This window comes from Episyrphus balteatus, chromosome 1, assembly GCF_945859705.1.
Source record: "Episyrphus balteatus chromosome 1, idEpiBalt1.1, whole genome shotgun sequence".
NCBI classification, from domain to species: domain Eukaryota; kingdom Metazoa; phylum Arthropoda; class Insecta; order Diptera; family Syrphidae; genus Episyrphus; species Episyrphus balteatus.
This window is the reverse complement of record NC_079134.1, coordinates 31,186,271-31,201,269: the sequence shown is the minus strand read 5'-3', so window position 1 is coordinate 31,201,269 and position 14,999 is coordinate 31,186,271. Positions and strand designations below refer to the sequence as shown.

Here is a 14,999-nt window from a genome sequence, read left to right as displayed (position 1 = left end):
TGTAAATATTTTGTTACACCAATGAAAATTAGTAAAAATATTTTATTTATAACAGAAACCAAGAACCCAAACAGTCTATAAAAATATTTTAGGTGAAAGGGTGTTTTTTTTTTTTTTTTTTTTTTTTTGAGAAATAGGGAAAATCCGCAACAAGTCCGATTAAATCAATGGTATAAAAAGTACCCTTACAAAATTCATTAAATATGTTCTACGTGACTACGCTGTTCGCCTAACCTAAAGCCGGCTTTGTCAATTCAATGAATAATGAAAATGTATAAAAAAAAGACTTTATCAAAGGCAAAAAAGAAGAAGATGTTCATTCCTAGCAACATACCCCTTATCAAATTATTTAGTTTATTTATATCGCAACTTTTGACCGCAAATTAACCCACATAATTTATTCTTATCAATAGAACAAATGATTTGCAAAGAACAATGTTATAATCCAATTTGAAAGCAGTCAGTCGCATTTTAGCCAGTTAAAAAGATGAACATTAAATATCAACTTATAGCAATAATTGCTATTCTCAGTCATTTTTGTAAAGCAAGTAAATTTAATATAAACCTAAGTGATTTGGAAACATGTCAGGAGTATTATTTACAAGATAAAGAATATGGTTACAAAGATTTCTTCGAAGTAAATTCGATGAAACAAAATTTGACAAAAGACAATGAGCTATTGCATTTAAAATTCTACGTAACGACTTCAAAGGATGCTCACATATTACTTTCAGAAGATTATAATCCTAAATGGGAAACTGAAAGTTCTGCTCGTGGTTATGAAATCGGTAAGAAAATTGATGTTTTCATAATCTGAATTTTGGCTATATTTTCAATTTTTCATATAACCTAACAGTTCTTGGTGGTGTTCGAAATTCAATTTCATGGATAAGTGTTGGTGGAAACGCTAAAGTACGTGTACCAATTCGAGTCAATTCTCCCAACATGATATCGATTCTTGATCCAATGCCAGTTGAAATAATTCAAACAATTGGTAAAAGTATAATTTTGACTTAAATAAAAGTTTCTGCTGTATGTGTGATTTTAATTTCAGATGGGCAACTATTTGTAAATATACCCGGTTTTTCAGAACCTCTTTTGAAATATTCAGATACACCGCCTGTGAATATTCAGTTTTTTAGCTTTGGTACTTATGGAAATACGTCAGCTAAATGGTACTACAACTGTCAATTTGATGGATATTGTGAGTAGAGCGTGATTATTTTTTTTAAATCTTAATAAATTTTACCTAATACATTTGAAATTTTGAAAAAAAATTGCATTAAAAAAAATTTTTATGCAACTGGAATATATTGCTTTAAAAAAAAATATTAATACTGCAAATTAAAAAAAAAAAAAAACTCATTAAAAAAATGTTATTGCAACTGAAAAAAATTTGCATTGAATGTTAAATTTTTATTACTAATAAAAATATTAGGTATGCATTAAAAAAAATTTTCCGCATTGAAAAAATATCAATGCAAAATGAGTGCATTAAATATTGTTTTTTTTTTTTTTAATTTGGTCGAATTTCTTACAATTTTGACTATTTGGTATAGTTCTATATTATAGTTAAATTGCTAATATCTATATAGATAAATCAAACAGAAAAAATGTAAGAAATTCGATTAATATTAAAAAAAAAAATATTTAATGCAAACATTTTGCATTGATTTTTTTTTTAATGCAGACAATTTTTTATATGCAATTAAATTTGGGTTTCATTCAAAATATTTTCATTTGCAATAAAAATTTTATTTTCAATTCAAATATTTTTTAATTGCAAATGTGTCTTTAATGTAATTTTTTTTCTATTTGCAATAAATAATTATTTTTAATGGAAATATTTTTCAGTTGCAATAAAATTTTTTTTTTCTAATCCAAATTTTTTTCAGTTGTAACAAAAATTTTTTTTTAATTTTTTACTTATGGTAAACAAAGGCATTTAAAAAAATATTTTTTACAACCCTCATTTAAAGTAGAAAGTTCTGACAAACTACCGAAAAAAGTCCGACGAGAGTCCGAGTTTTTAGGTTTTCACAATTTCAAAATTGTTCAATAATTTTTTCTAAGGATCAACTTAATTTTTCTATTTCAGCCCACGTTGAAAGCCAAAAGATGTCTGAAAGTGGAGTTCAAACTGTCGAAACTTATGTTAAAGAACGACAATTTTCTGCACAACCAAAATCAACAGGAACAACTGAAGATAGAAACCAAAAAGTTTGTTCTGATAAACAGGCAAGCTATTCTGGAACTGACCCTAATAACAGACTTGTATCATTTTTCCTTGGTTTAGTTCCAGTAATGGTCAATTTTAAGGACGATCAAGTTTTAGATTTTCAAGTCGCGGTTATTGAGGTTTTGAAAAAAATCAAGAATCGTCCAACAACTACAGAAGAACCAATTGCGATGGTAACAATACGATAATAGTGAAGAAATATTTTTATTCATATATTTATTAATGGATCGTGAAATAGATAGTAGGTATTTGAAGGCAACTTTCGTTGGAACTTAGAATGCTTCGTTATTTTTCATTTTTTTTTTTATTTGTGACCTATTATTTGTGAATTTATCAAATAAATATTTTGGGGTTCAAATTTCCCATTAAACGAGACGTAATTTATAATTTGTAATAAAGTACATTTAGTCGCTTTCAAGGCAGAGTGGCATAAGTCGAAATTTGCAAATTTTCAGGAGAGACATTTAAAGTTTTTTGAATCACTAAAAAATGATTCTCGCTGTCAATAAAAAAACAAAGCTCAAAAGTTATATACACAGAAAAATTGCATTTCTTTTTACTTGCTCTATAGGGCAAGTATTGGTTTCGTGTCGAAAAAAAAATTTGAGGTTTTAATCAAAACCAACATTACGATGATGGAGAATTCCAAAAAAGTGGGTCTCGAAATTCCGTCCGTACGTCTGTGCGTCTGTGCGGTTGTGCGTCCATCTGTACACATTTCCACAGCCTAAACGGGTGGACGGATTTTCTTCAAATTTGGTACAGATGATTTTTATGGAATTCTGAAAGTTTGTTTTTTTGTTTGTTTTTTTTATATCTCGCTTAGAAAGTGTACCTCCCATACAAATTTTTCAATTCAAACCAAATAACTCGAAAACGGCTCTAAAGATTTTGATTAAACTTTGCAGAAGTAATATTTAAAGTAATTGCAATAAAACTGCATTTTTTTTTCTTAAAAAAAAGTGAAATAAAAAAAAATATTTTTTTTTTCGTTTTACAAAATTTTGACCTAAATGTCGGCTCTTCCCCAACATCAACAAAATTTCTTTAAATTTATACAGGGTGTCCCACAGTCACCGCCCCAAATGAAAACCATGGATTCCTGAGGTAATTTTAAGTCGAAAAACTTAAGAGGTAATTTTCTCGTTTTCGTCCCGTTTTCGAGTTACCACGGTTTTTATGATTTTTGCTCTCTTGTCCTTTAACTGGCCTTATCTTTGCCAAACTAAGTTTGATTTGAAAGTTTTTTTTTTTGCAACCAATCAAGAATTTATTAGAGTTTAAGTTTGTCTCAAAACTTTTTTTTCTGCGGACAACCGTTTTTCCACAATTTTGCATCAAACACAATATTCTTCGTTTTTTAAGTTGTGTTTTACACTTTCATATCATTTAAGTCAAAAAAAAAACACGTTAATGAGTATTAATTTTTTGTCCTTTTTATTAAAGCCCAGTTTATTTTCACAAAGATAAGGCCATCAGTTAAAGGACAAGAGAGCAAAAATCATAAAAACCGTGGTAACTCGAAAACGGGACGAAAACGAGAAAATTACCTCTCAAGTTTTTCGACTTCAAATGACCTCAGGAATCCATAGTTTTCATTTGGGGCGGTGACTGTGGGACACCCTGTATAGAGGCAGCTCTTGAAATCTACAAGTGAACTAACATAAAAGTGTTTTAAACAGCAAGAGCAAGTACGTGCGACCCCAGTCGTGCATTTTATTTGCTATGAGATGGTAGGTATACTAAGTTTTATAAAAAATGCAATACCTACCTATTTAAAAAAAAATATTTTTGACCTTGGTTTTTTCTGCCCGTGCCGTTTTGCACGTTATTAAAAGACAAAACTAAATATATGAAAATATATTATAATATTATTTTAACTCAATTTTATTTATTTAATAACGAAAAAGATACACCTGTTCTTGTTAAAAGATCATTAAATAGATTTGGAAAGTAAAGGTATTTTTGAATTCTTCGTAAATTTCTTAAATAAATTTTTTGGTATTCAAACTAGTATATTTTTTTTACGTTATATCTAAGAAAGTTTGCCTGGTGAAATTCACATTATTGTCATTGCTGACTATTTATTTTATTTTCCACAAGTTGCGAAACAACATCAAGGGACCAACAAAGACGTTCGTATTGATTTTTGTTGTGTCTCTGATGGATACAGTTGGTTGGTGTCCGTTTATTACCTCACTTTTTCGAATTCGAATCTTCTGGTAGTCAATAATATTCTTTTTTCTGATGGAAGCCCCCAAATCTTCAAGAAGGAAAAAAAAAGATGAAAAAAAGAAGAAAACATTCAGTACATTTGAACTCGTACTTGGATTTTCAACCAATTTCAATCCAATCGAAATGTGTCGGCGTGAATGGCATACTCTTGTTTCTTGTATCATAACCGAATATTGGATATTGTGTCATTGAAGTTCTGTGCAAAGACCTACTCTCTTGTTATTGTATAGTTGTATACACAATAACAGTAGTGTTGTTAGATTTCTTGTAAAATTGCAGATCCTGATACTATCGCATGTTCTCGATGGTAATTGATGATATAAAGTTACTTTTCCTTTGCATATTTAACCAATATCCGTTTTTGGAATAGTCTCATAATCAGAAAATGAAAATCTGGTAACAAATGAAAATTTTCATGTTTTTTAGACTTATATTTTTGATTTTATTTATATCAATATTTTAAAGCTTGGCAATATAAGAATATTTTTGTTTTACTTGAGTAAAAGTGAAATGTGTTTTGTCAAGATTTGAAAGCGATTGGTAAAGAACTTTTCGAGATTTGCTATTAAATGCAAATAAACATGAGATATACCAAACACGTTGATTTCAACTTAAGATTTCTTGAAGAAGAAAAGAGATATTTAAAAGATTTGAACGGATTAAGAAAGACAAAATTTAGTTCTTTTAGACACCGTTAAAAATTTATTTAAATCAAATAATTAAACGCTAAGAAATAACCACGAAAACTGGTAAAAAGTGGCATTTTCAATTTTCTAACGTGAATATCTCAAAAACGTGATGTGATAGAATTTTTTTGACGTCAGGTTCGAGCTCAGCATAAAAAAAAGCCTATAGAAAAGTATAACTTGGTTTCTGTAACAAAAAAAAATTTTATTTTTTTTTTTTACCAGTGTAATTAAAGGCAAGCACTTAAATAGTAAGTAGGCTCATCATACTAAAGTGGAACTTCTGAATCTTAATCTGTGCAAGATATTTATTCACGGCAACTATGATAAATTACACAAAAAGCTCAGGAAAAAAAATTCATTTTTTGTGTTTTCTTACTATAATTTGAAAAGTGAGCTCTTTTCGCAAAATCGAATTGTATTTCTTTTTATAAAAGTCAATTAGTGAAGTAACTCAGAAAATGTCAATATTAGGGAATCCGGCTGAACAGCTCTGATTTTGATGATTTATTTCTTTTTTCAAACGTCGTCGGTAACTAAAAATAATTAAATGGCTATAGATTATAAATTGCCGCTGTTGCCGTTTTGATTTTTTTAAATTTAATTTAAGATTTTTGTGAACAAACATTTTTTTTTTTTTCAAAAATTTTGCTTAAATTTCATAAATTTACTAATGCCAAAAGATTGTCTAGGCAATTAAAGGAAAACAACGAAGGACAATCTTCCATCGTTTAGGCAATAAGTGCAATAAACTCAGATTTTGAAAAAAAAAAAAAAAAAAATTATTGAAAAAATTTTAACATGTCCTTTTTAAAACTTTTTCGTAAAATAAAATGCATTTATTTTTCAAAACTTTTCTTTATTACCTTTTCCTCTCCGGAATTCCTGTGATAATAATTATGACCAAAAGTTTTTTTTTAAATAAAATCATATTTTACTATGAAAAAGTTCTAAAAAAAAAGTAATTTAAAAATTTTTAATAACGTTTTTTTTTCAAAATTCTGAGTTGAATACCATTCTTTCAAAAACTGTTGATTAAATTAAGTGAATTTAAATTTTACAGATAGAAATGAGATTCTGAGATTGTAGGTGTTGCCGTTGTGTTCAAAATATTTTTTTTTTGTGTTTAAAGTCAGTTTGACGTTTGGGAGAAAATTGCATTTTTATTGTCTTTTACTCCTATATATTTTATTTCCTTAAATTACCTAAAGAATCTTTTGGTATCATTTATTTTATGAAAATTTAAGCAAAAAATTTATTTTGTTCAAGAAAAATTTAATTTTAATTTTATAATTGCCAAAAATTTATTTTTTTATTTTTTGTACTTTTTGTTTCTTTTTATATTTAACTTTTCCTATAATTACTCACAGTTTCCGTGAAAAAAAAAAATTCAAATTCATTACGGACTTGAACTTTCTACTTTGACCTTCCGTTGACAACATGGAGGAGTTCTATAATCTGAGCTGAGACTTGATTTTTCTTTCTGAATATTATTTGGCAGTTATTATTTTTTTTTTTATGAATTATCGATTTTCTGTTTTTGATAAAGTCTACCAAGTGTTATGATTGAATAAAAAATAATTCGTGTTGTCCCTAAAAGTTATTTTTTATTAAATCCTAGCATACCTTCATACCTACTATAATGTTGCTATCGCAAGATTAAATAAAATTTAATTGGATAAAATTATTACACTTTGTTCATTTAAGAATTTATGATCTTGTGGTAATATGAAGAGTTAATAGCTTGACCAAAATCTTCATATTTTTACTAGTTCAATAAAATAGAAATATACAAGTTTAAAGGCTCTTCAAATAAGTTATAAATATATTATGTAACAGGATAGATTCTCTTCAAAGCCTTGAGTAGGTATTTTTTCTCATACAAATTAAAAAAAAAATTGAAAACCCTTTTTTTGTTAACATATTGATCGACAGAATAGTTTCTTTCTATTCTTTTTTTTTTATATTATTCTTAGAATATCCCTTAACGAAGTAGTATAACCTTACCAAGAGAGTATCGAATTTTGTACTTAGAGTAGAGCTATTTTTCAATTTTTTTTTTTTTCTTCTTTTTCTTCATTCATTTTGTGTGCAATCTGATTGAATTTGAAATTGAAAAGCATTCTCATCCGATTATAGAAAATTCAATTATATTCGCATATTACCTATACAAAAGAAGATATATCGTATACCATCATGATGATGATGATGCCTTGCAATTCAATATCAAGAGTAGAGAAGAAGACGACGAATTAATACAAGATATATAAAACATTTAAAAAAAAAAAAAATGGGGGACAAAACTACAGGTAAAGTTCCTATAAGTATCTTATAGAATTCTATGTTTAGACTTTTTAATAAAATGATAGAATAAAGTCTTAGAACATGAAGTATCATCTCTGTATAAAAATTGTAACTTTAAAAATAATAAGTCAATTGGAAACCGGAGATAAGGCTAGAAGTAATAATAGAAGAGGTCTTCTAGAAAATTATGATAAGAAAGAAACTGATAACTATCTTTTCCTAGATAACAATGATGCACCTTTAATAAAAAAAAATCATGTGTGCAATTCACACGTGGTAGAAGTGAAACCTTACAAATTATAATGAATTTTATATCATCTAAAAGCTTATTATTTCACCTTTAATATGAAGCTTCAATCATATTTCTACGATGTCCACAAAAAAGGAAGAATTTTTGAAAGCCAACCATGTCGAAATTTCAAACTGAGATTACGGTACTTCCTACACTGGCGGCTAGTCAACATATCTCCTCTCCATAGGTGTTTTGAGGGAAATGGTAACGGAGTTACGAATAACTGTACTGTATTTATCATCAATTAATACCTGACAATTGCAATAAGGATGACCTATTCAATCAAAATTTTACAAGATTAAATAACAAACATTTTCGCTTTACTCATTTAGTTCTGACCAATGAGAAAAATGTTAATCTCTTGTTTGTATTTCCATAATTCCATATCGTTCCTCGCAATTGTTGCCAACCCAAAAATCACATGTCATAGCTTAACATAACTTTAGAATTCGTAACTCTAGTTTTTCGTAACTTCGGTTTCGCGTAACTTTGACGCTCGTAACTCTGTCGCCCGTAACTCTGGTATTCGTAACTTCGTCGGTTTACCGTTTTGAGGTATTTTTCAATTTTTTCAATTTAAGATTGTGTAACTTGTAGAGTAAGTACCGTTATATTTGATATATCAAATGAAGGAAATATTATCAGTTAAATCAAATTTTTATGTGCTCTAGATCAAAAGACATAAAGTATTTAGAAAAAGAAATTTTTTCATCGTTATCTCAGGACTTTGAATATGAAGAATGAAATTAATTGAAATTTTGTACAATTATCATAGTTAATTCTCTTACCTATCTACAGTATAAATTTCATTCTTCTATCTATTAAAACAAAAAACTTATAACCAATTGATTTTTCAAGTCGCTTTTTCGTTTCATCGTGTTTTAAATCACTACGATATTTTCACTTTAAAAATAATAAAGTTCTATTCCTATAAAACTTCCAAACCACACAATATAGAATTTTTCTTAAACCATATATCTACTTCAAAAAATACTTAAACTAAATCCTCAAACTCCATGTTAAAACTGGGTTGCTGATGCGGTTTTATATAACAACATCAACTTATTCCATTAACTCGATGGCCACTTTGAACTAACAAAGCATAAACTGATTTAAGCCACACGCACCATCACCCACACACTCATGCACTTCAATTTAAGCTTTGGTTTTGTTTGTTTATTTTTGTTTAGTAGATATGTTTTTTTTTCTCTGATGTGAAAATTAAAACAAGAAACACCTAGAAATATTTCCCAAAGTTCATAACTTCATTGCAACTATTATAATGTAGCTAACAGGATACAGGAACTGCATAGCAGCAGCAGCTATACCTATACTCACTCAGCTTTCATATAGTATACTAATGAATTGATTAATGGCCATCTATTCCGGAAAGCTAATAAAACGGTGACCGACTACACCATCCACTTTAGAACTTTTCGCTGCTAAATATTTGCGGTTAAGGTCCTAATGAGATTGGCGAAGTTGTTGCTGCTGCTGCTGCTGCTGTTGATGCTCTGTGTGTGTGTTCCTAAACACATCATCAACCGTTCTATTAAAATTGCCATCATCACATACCTTTTGCGCCTTCATCTGATGGCTATATGGCAAAACCATGCTGTATAACGCCACCTGGTGGTGGTAAAATAAACTTTCAATCGATAAACTATATAAACTGTATGCAATCTGGCAGCAAAAGAGCATCGACACAGTGGCAGTGAAGAGCGGGGCATAGCCCAGTCGGGATGTACAAAAAATTAAGCTGAAATGGAAATAATTAGATCGTGCAATTTGTTTTCATAGGATGATAGAGGGGATCACTGTGAGCTTAAAACCAGTTTTTCGGGAAAATCGACCTTGTGCTTAAGCCGCCATCTTGGATTAAAGGTAAAACACGTTTTAGTGAATAACTCGGCCATTTTTGATTTTTGACAAAAATTATATATGTAAAACTTGTAGAAAATTTTATTTTCTATAACTTTTGTCTTAATAAATTTTTCTATATGACCTATATTTTTCGAGTTAATTTGAAAAAACTATACCCCTACTCAGCTTAAACTTTATACCCGCTTTGATTATAGATTTTAAGATCAACGCAATATGGGAGTGTTTTTATATGTTTTTGGGGATGATAAATCTAGCTGCAATGTTTGTTTTTGCAAATTCATGAAATTTTATAAACAAAAGGAACTATCTCAAAATCGGAAAGTGTCGTTTTAAACAAGATTAGTAAATATTATAATTGATGTCTAGCAAGACAAGCAAGTTTTTGAATTTTTCAAATCGGTTCATTAATGCTTGAGATATGACCAATTGTTTATAATAAAAGCTTAAAAGAGAGAGTGAGTTATAAACAATTGGTCATATCTCAGGCATTAATGAACCGATTTGAAAAATTCAAAAACTTGCTTGTCTTGCTAGACATCAATTATAATATTTACTAATCTTGTTTAAATCGACACTTTCCGATTTTGAGATAGTTCCTTTTGTTTATAAAATTTCATGAATTTGCAAAAACTAACATTGCAGCTAGATTTATCATCCCCAAAAACATATAAAAACACTCCCATATTGCGTTGATCTTAAAATCTATAATCAAAGCGGGTATAAAGTTTAAGCTGAGTAGGGGTATAGTTTTTTCAAATTAACTCGAAAAATATAGGTCATATAGAAAAATTTATTAAGACAAAAGTTATAGAAAATAAAATTTTCTACAAGTTTTACACATATAATTTTTGTCAAAAATCAAAAATGGCCGAGTTATTCACTAAAACGTGTTTTACCTTTAATCCAAGATGGCGGCTTAAGCACAAGGTCGATTTTCCCGAAAAACTGGTTTTAAGCTCACAGTGATCCCCTCTATCATCCTATGAAAAAAAATTGCACAATCTAATTTTTTCCATTTCAAATGTTTAATTCTACTGGGCTAGCAGCAAGGCAAACACGACCGACATAACCCACCTCTATACCCATTTTGTATGTGGCGTCAAATATTGAACAGGTGTATCCTCTCAAGCAACCCCTGGCACACATAATCTGCTAATTAATGATTCCCATGACAGAAATTTATGTGTAAACTTTAACAATATTTGTTGCAGTTCCTGACGGTGAGTTATTAATAACTTTGGTGTGGACGTGGCCCCACAACGGAAGTGCCAAACTCCGATGTGCATCCATGTTGTGTTATGGGGCTTTTGGTTGGCTGGTTGGTTGGTTGGTAAGTCATTCAACGTCGTAGTATCGTCGTAGTATCGTCGTTCGTTGTCGTTGCGGTATCATCATCGGTAAAAAGAGGGAGGTTAAAGTCAATGGGTATAGCTTGGCTAATGTGCTAAACTCATTCATTGTGGTGTCTTTCTCTCTCTCTCTCTCTCTCTCTTTGTTAAAAGATCGCATCATATACGCGCCTCTTATTCACATCGCCATTCCATACATATCCATCATGGACCGGAAGACAAGGTTGACTATGTTGTCATTTTGTTATAGTTGGTGGCCCCGCAGTTGGGAACAGTGGTTTTGGACTTCGTCTCCGAGAACTTGGGATTTAGCATTTGCTGACGGAAGAGAATCACCACTTCTATTTGGTTCCCCTCCTTCCTCCTGCGGGGCACATAAAAGATGGCACACAATATCACAACATTTCAGTTCCGGTTTTATGGGTTATAGAGTATGCCGGGGCATAAACAATGTTGTGAACTAAAAGTTAAATTGTACGATACAGCGGCTATGTGATGGTGGTGATGGGCTGAGAAGTTACTGTTAACTGGGTTGTTTAGGGGATGTGAATATCAGACATTGACGTATTTTATACTTTTGGCAGCACAGTGTAATTTTTAGGCGAAACTTTTTTTTCAAGGCCCGCGCTCAAAATGAATAGCTTTTGTCAAGTGTTGGTTCGTTTACGAATGAATTTTTTAAGTAGTGATGATTTATGTGACATTGAAAGTTTTGACCTTGGGTTTGGTTTTTATTTAGGTAGGTTAAGTAGCGATAGGTTTTTTTATGTACCTATTTTTATTTATGGGGGAAAAATGTGGGTTATTTTACAAAATAATAATAAGCGTACCTAACACGTGAGGTTAAGAAATGAGACTCGTAGGCTCATCAGGAACGAAAAAAATATTTAAATTTTTTTTTTAATTTTGGAATTTTTAATTTTTGATGAATCTCGATTACAAATAAATACATGCTGGAATATATATGAATGCAGCAAAGAGGAACTTATACTCCTGTAACTCTGGCCATTATGGGATATCTGAAAGCTAAGTTAAGTGTCTTAAGGTATAAGTTATAATTAACGTTTACTTGGGCGTATACTTACATTTTTTTTAAATAATTTTTTTTTTTAAGTCTTGCAGACGTACGAGCATTGTACTCTTGAGTTAAACACATTTGTAAAACATAAGCCAACATGTGTTTGAAGATTTCAAGAAGTTGCCAAGCGATCGAGGTTGCGATGCCAACTTGTTCTTCTGTTGCAGTGACGTTGCAGAATGCAGATTATGTATTATTTTTTAAGCTCAAAAAGAGCTTTGCAAATTCTTGCACTCTATTTAAGATCTTCAATCCATTAACTTAAACTTAGCAAAACGATTAAAAATCATATAAAAAATAGATACCTATTATTAATATATTTAATAATAGGTATTTTTATATTAAACAAATAAACTAAATTAAATAAATTAAATATATTTTTTTTACTCACGAAAAATCGTTGTTTTTTGAGAAAACTTTAGTGGAAGGGTTTTAGCTGTGAGGAATTGAAAAAATTGATACGTCGTCAAACCTTAAAATATCCAGTGTGAACGTCTTACAATTTTTCTGAAAAGACTGTTAGTTAAGTCATCGAATTCAATATTCTTAAACAGTGTTGCCAGAATATTTTCGGATCAAGAAACCGATTTTGAAAAATCTTGACGCCAAAAATAGCCGCTTTCAAAAATATGCCAAAAAAACACTAAAAAAAAATTTCTTGAATGAGATTAAATTTTTTTTTTTAATTTTCAAATAACTTTTGCTTATCAGACTTCAAGAAGTGGCGTATTGAGGGGGGGCTCAGGGGGCTCAAGCCCCCCCAAGCCTTCAAGATCATGTAATTATTAAGCTGATTTCATCATAATGTACATGATAAACTCAAACTTTTTAGTAAATCTTAGAGATTTAGATTCAGCTCAGATGGTCCAGCCCCCTCCAAGTTCTAAAACGACTATTTGTGTTTGTTTAAGTTAAGGCTTTAGCTGACGTTGAGGTTTGAGTTAGGTTCATTTTAACGTTTATTTTTTTAGTATTTTGACGTCGAATTACGTCACCGTTTAACTATGCAAAACTTCTTATGTGGTGTTCTGAATTTTTTTCACTCATTTAGATTTTCTGATCGAATTCAATTAATTTCGTTTTTGTTTAAATTTTTGAACAAAATATTATCAAAACTTCCTCATTCGCCTTACACTTTACCTAAATCATTTTTTCTTTTAAAATTTTCAATAATATCGGACATGTTGTACATTTCACTTACATTATTCTTATTTGTTCATAGCAGCAGTAATTTCACTTTAGAAACTTTGTTTGAGTTACAAAAGTTTTGAAAAAACACTACTTTAAATGTGAAAGGAGAAGACAGTAGTACGAAGCTGTCGAGAGCAGCAAAATGCTATACCACTTTAAGTCCCTCAACACAGCGCTTCACTGGGTTGGGGTTAAAATTCTGCAGGGGTCAATTCTTTTGTCAAAGTTCTGCTTTACAAAATTCTGCTTTCAAAATTCTGCTTTTCAAAATTCTGTTTTTCAAAATTCTGCAAAAAATATTTTGCAGAATTTTTAGTTTTGCAAAATTCTGTAAAATAATCTTCTTTGATTACCTACCTACATAATTTGTCATTCTTTGAATGCATATTAATTTTTTTTATAAATGAATGAATTTGAAAATATTAAGAAAAGGTTTTTAATACTAAACATTTCCGAAAATAATTCAAATTTTTTTTTAATTTGTAAAATAAAGATAAACATTAAAAAATTTAAATAAGAAAAGAAATATCTTCTATCAAACAACATCGGTTCCAATAAGTTATAGATTTTATTTGAAAGAAAGTCAGTCTATGCATTTTAAAAAATATTTGCGACACTTAAACAAAAAAATTTAGGAAAGTACTAATGTTGAATTACATTAATGAGGTGTATTTTTCTTTAGTCAGCGCATATGCTATAAAAATCTGTTTTTTTTTTTTGGCAAAATTGTTTTGTTAAAGTATAATGCTGGCAGAATTTTGAAAAGCAGAATTTTGAAAAACAGAATTTTCGTTAAAAAAATAGAGTTTTGAAAAGCAGAATTTTGAAGCCAGAATTTTGACCCGATCCCCGCTTCACTCTGGATAAAAAAAGAGAGACAAATATTTCGTAAATTTACCCTCTAGCAAAATTTTTGAAAATTTTTCAGCCCCCTCCAAATTTTTTTCTGGATACGCCACTGACTTCAAGTATAATTATTTTTTAAATTTTAAATGGAAATAAAATGAAAAATGTCGGCAACTTGGTTTTCTGTTCGCATCTTTGATGGATTTTTGCTGTAAAGTTTGATTTTAAAGGAGCCTTAAATCGCCCAGTTCAAAATTAAATGAGCCAAAATTCGATAAATCGAAAATTAAAAATTTAAGGAGCGAATTGCGGGCTCTGGTAATACTGTATCATAAATTAAGTACAACTGACTATAATACCTACCAAATTGGCCATGCCCTACTAAATAGAAGTCAGTATGTCACCATATTCATAATTTTAGATACAGCCCTGGTAAGGTTCATATTGTTAATTAAATTGAGTTTGTGCAATTAGTTTACAGTGCTTGCAACCCACGTTACCATTTTTTTTTTTTTTTTCATTTCTAACTAATTTTCGTGCCCAAAAACAATATTGCAAGTAAATTAAAAATGTTTGTTGCTACAGAATCAAAAATGCATACCTGCATAAAGTCAGTTACAACTTCGTTTACGAAAATGTCATTTCTGAACTGCTAAATCCAGTTGATATAAACCAAACATGTGTGTGTGTCTGACCTGTGAGGCTATTCTTATATAATTTTTTTATTTTTTAATCTTTCGTTATTTTTTTATAATTCAATATGTCAGAAAAGGTAAAATTTTGTTTTGCAATTTTAAATTTGTTTTCTAACTGTACAAATGAGTTTGTATTGGAACTGAAATTAATTGGATGTTTGAGTGACATGTGCGAGTTTTATACAGAACCTTAAAATTTT

At 29.6% G+C, this 14,999-nt stretch overlaps 1 protein-coding gene across 1 annotated transcript; it reads left to right on the top strand.

Annotated features, from left to right (window-relative positions):
- The first annotated feature begins 461 nt into the window (after positions 1–461).
- On the top strand, positions 462–2,612 carry LOC129905752 (uncharacterized). Its single transcript, XM_055981313.1, has 4 exons — positions 462–788; positions 857–994; positions 1,055–1,204; positions 2,099–2,612. The coding sequence occupies exons 1-4, from the start codon at positions 488–490 to the stop codon at positions 2,425–2,427; spliced, it is 918 nt and encodes a 305-aa protein (XP_055837288.1). The 5' UTR covers positions 462–487; the 3' UTR covers positions 2,428–2,612.
- The last annotated feature ends 12,387 nt before the right edge of the window (positions 2,613–14,999 follow it).

Coding starts and splice junctions, on each gene's coding strand:
- LOC129905752 (XM_055981313.1), top strand. CDS start 488: ATGAACATTAAATATCAACTTATAGCAATAATTGCTATTCTCAGTCAT. Junction 789..856: donor TGCTCGTGGTTATGAAATCG/GTAAGAAAATTG, acceptor ATAACCTAACAG/TTCTTGGTGGTGTTCGAAAT. Junction 1,205..2,098: donor CTGTCAATTTGATGGATATT/GTGAGTAGAGCG, acceptor TTTCTATTTCAG/CCCACGTTGAAAGCCAAAAG.